This window comes from Priapulus caudatus, unplaced genomic scaffold (assembly GCF_000485595.1).
Source record: "Priapulus caudatus unplaced genomic scaffold, Priapulus_caudatus-5.0.1 Scaffold916, whole genome shotgun sequence".
Classification (NCBI taxonomy): Eukaryota; Metazoa; Priapulida; class Priapulimorpha; order Priapulimorphida; family Priapulidae; genus Priapulus; species Priapulus caudatus.
In genome coordinates this window covers 35,376-38,279 of record NW_014577977.1, presented here as the reverse complement: position 1 = coordinate 38,279, position 2,904 = coordinate 35,376, and the positions used below count along the sequence as shown (strand labels likewise).

Genomic DNA, 2,904 nt, shown 5'->3' with positions numbered 1-2,904 from the left:
CATCGGGAGGCTATGTTTATTAGAAGCCATAATGCGAAAATGTCTATAAAAACTGCTATATATATGTCTCATATATATTAATAAAAAATATTTCAAATTGTATATTTTATTAGAAGATGTTGCTGGGATGGTTAAATACTGTTTTTTTGTTTTTTATTGGCTGGCGCATCTTCCATAATTTCACCGCGTATCCATACAGTGCTGTACGATTTGAGTTACATTTTTTGAAATCTAGATACATATAAACACATGTGTTATCTATGATCTCTGTGATTCTTGAGTTTATTGAAGCGCGAGTAGTTTAAATAATTAGCAAATATCTACGCGCGGTATCGCACATAGGAATATACGCACGGCTATGGGCGGTAAGAAAGTGTACATATAAACTATCATATGGCGCGAACAATTTGAGTTAAATTTCAAAAAATTTAGATACATATAAACACATGTGTTATCTATGATCGCTATGATTCTTGAGTTTATTGAAGCGCGAGTGGTTTAATTAATTAGCAAATATCTACGCGCGGTATCGCACATAGGAATATACGCACGGCTATGGGCGGTAAGAAAGTGTACAATTAAACTATCATATGGCGCGAACGATTTGAGTTACATTTCTAGAAATCTAGATACATATAAACACATGTCTTAGCTATAATCTCTGTGAATTTTAAGTTTATTGAAGCACGATTAGTCTAATTAATTACTACGGACCATTGTATAGCGTATCCATACAGCGCTGTACTTAAGCGGCAGCGGTGTGGATCCGTTTGGAAACAATATGGTTTCTAATTGCGAGTTGTCGCAACTCTCAATATAAAGGGACTCTAGCTTCATCGAGTCGTTCTTGAGCTTCTGCCACAACATGAGCATGTGCACATTCCGTGTGCCTTCTATGCAAAGCCACGCTGGGCTGGCGGGTATATAAGTGCGGCATATGACAGTTAATATATGACTTGAGCGTTCACACCATGGATTACGACTGTATTTTCGTGGATTATTTGTATATAGTATTGTGGTTGCTGGTGTATAGTAAAAGGCTATTATATAGCCAAGTGCTGCATAATTCCGTATTGCTGTTTCTGTCACTATCGTGGTTGGCCATAACGGAACATGCCTGGCAGTCGAGGTACAAGATCCGTCGTGTCACCCCTGTGGGATGATCACGGCCTGATCAACCACCCGCAAAGGGGAAAACGTTACAATATGTAGCTCCGTGAACTGTGGTTTATATACTAAGACATATTTCGGCAGAAAACTAAAGCTTACCAAGTTACAAACTACGTACCTTTCCGGGGTTTTCCCGTTCTTACGATAGTTACTATAGTGGTAGTGAAGTGGACTCGCAGCGCTTGTGTGCATCTGTTTGTGTCACGATCGTAGATGAATAAATGTACGTAGCAGTATGAGTACTAACGTAGCGACGAGTGAAAGTATGACACATTCTGTGTGAGGAGTGATACATGTTCTTTGTGTTATGTCTGCGTCGTAAGAACAATAACATTCATTGTATAGGTTTAATGCTGGTTTAATAACTCAAACAACAGGTTACAACTTAAACACGGCATCACAGCCAGCGAGGCTGGAGCTGCCACAAACGTTGTTGAAGTGTTCAGCAGTGCCAACCATCTTCTGTCATCGCAGATCACCACAGATGAGAAAATCTCCAAAGAAACGGCATTCCACATGCACTTCCGAGGCTCGTACAAGTGTACCCCTGGATCCTGGCTGCTCGGAGCACAACTACTGTCTCTCTGTTTTTCCGGAAAAGGGGTCAAGTGCTTGTAAGTTTTTTCTCCCTCTCTCTCTCTCTGTCCCTCTATCTCTGTAATAAATTGAGTACCAGTTGTGTTTTTAAAAGTAAAAATGTGTAAATGATGGTACCTCGACTGGTTTGTAGTTAACCAACGTAATCTGGTCGCAGTACTCTCTTTGGTATCTTTCCCATATTAATTGCTAAAGGTGTAAATTAAATTTTACCTTTTACAATTACATGTACACAGTAAAACCTTGTTATACCGCCACCATCGGGACTTGGTAAATATTGACGTTATAATGAATTTTGCGTTATAACGAGGTATAGAAATTACAATCTAATATCACCACGAAATAATTTTACTGTATGTATGTAATCAGACGTAGATAATAGGATTCCCTATTATCTACTTCTGATGTAATGTTAGTCAGGTTCTCTCTTTCTTTAACAAAATGAAGTGGAATGCATTTTTGTTTATTTAACGTTATTACAATTTTCTTTCAGTAAGAAACATGATTTCTACATCTGAGCAGTGATTGACACACTTACCCAATCCTGGGAATAGTCTTACATCATATCTTTCTGGCCTTATTAAAAATTGATTTAGTATGGTACAGGACGCCAGTTTTTTATCTTAAGGTAATCTGTGGTAGACCAGATTTCCCCCTTTTTGCATTCATATTACATGACACAGAGAAATAAATGATTCATGCATGGTTGTTGTTGTACTTATTATTTTTTTCTGACTAAAGAAACTAACTTTATTTATTTCTATTTATTTTATTTTCTTGAAGCTGAAGATAGTACCACTGATGCAGATAGCACACAAGAGGAGATGGTCCAATGTGCAGAGAGCAGGCCACAGGTGGAAATGCAGAGAAGAATCAAGGAGCTCGAAAGCGAACTTCGCAAGACAAAACGAAAATGCAGAGGAGTCATGAAGGCCAAAGCAAGACAGGAGGCAAGGGTTTGTAGGATCTTTGCAAATGATCAGATACAGTCTCTGTCAAGAGGAGGCATGAGAGGTGTAAAATGGAGAGCAAGTACGGTAAAGAAAGCCTTGCAACTACGCTTTTCCTGTGGATCCTCGGGGTACAAGCTTCTTCTCCAGCAGCACTATCCTTTTCCATCAGAAAGAACCCTGCAAA

At 38.8% G+C, this 2,904-nt stretch overlaps 1 protein-coding gene across 1 annotated transcript in view; it reads left to right on the top strand.

Annotated features, from left to right (window-relative positions):
- The first annotated feature begins 1,113 nt into the window (after positions 1-1,113).
- The window catches only part of LOC106814379, a 6,632-nt gene continuing 4,841 nt past the window's right edge, over positions 1,114-2,904 (top strand). Inside the window, exons 1-3 of the mRNA XM_014818688.1 lie at positions 1,114-1,129; positions 1,548-1,784; positions 2,551-2,899. Of these exons, the coding sequence (XP_014674174.1) occupies positions 1,114-1,129; positions 1,548-1,784; positions 2,551-2,899 (602 nt within the window). The remainder of the gene's footprint in view (positions 1,130-1,547; positions 1,785-2,550; positions 2,900-2,904) is intronic.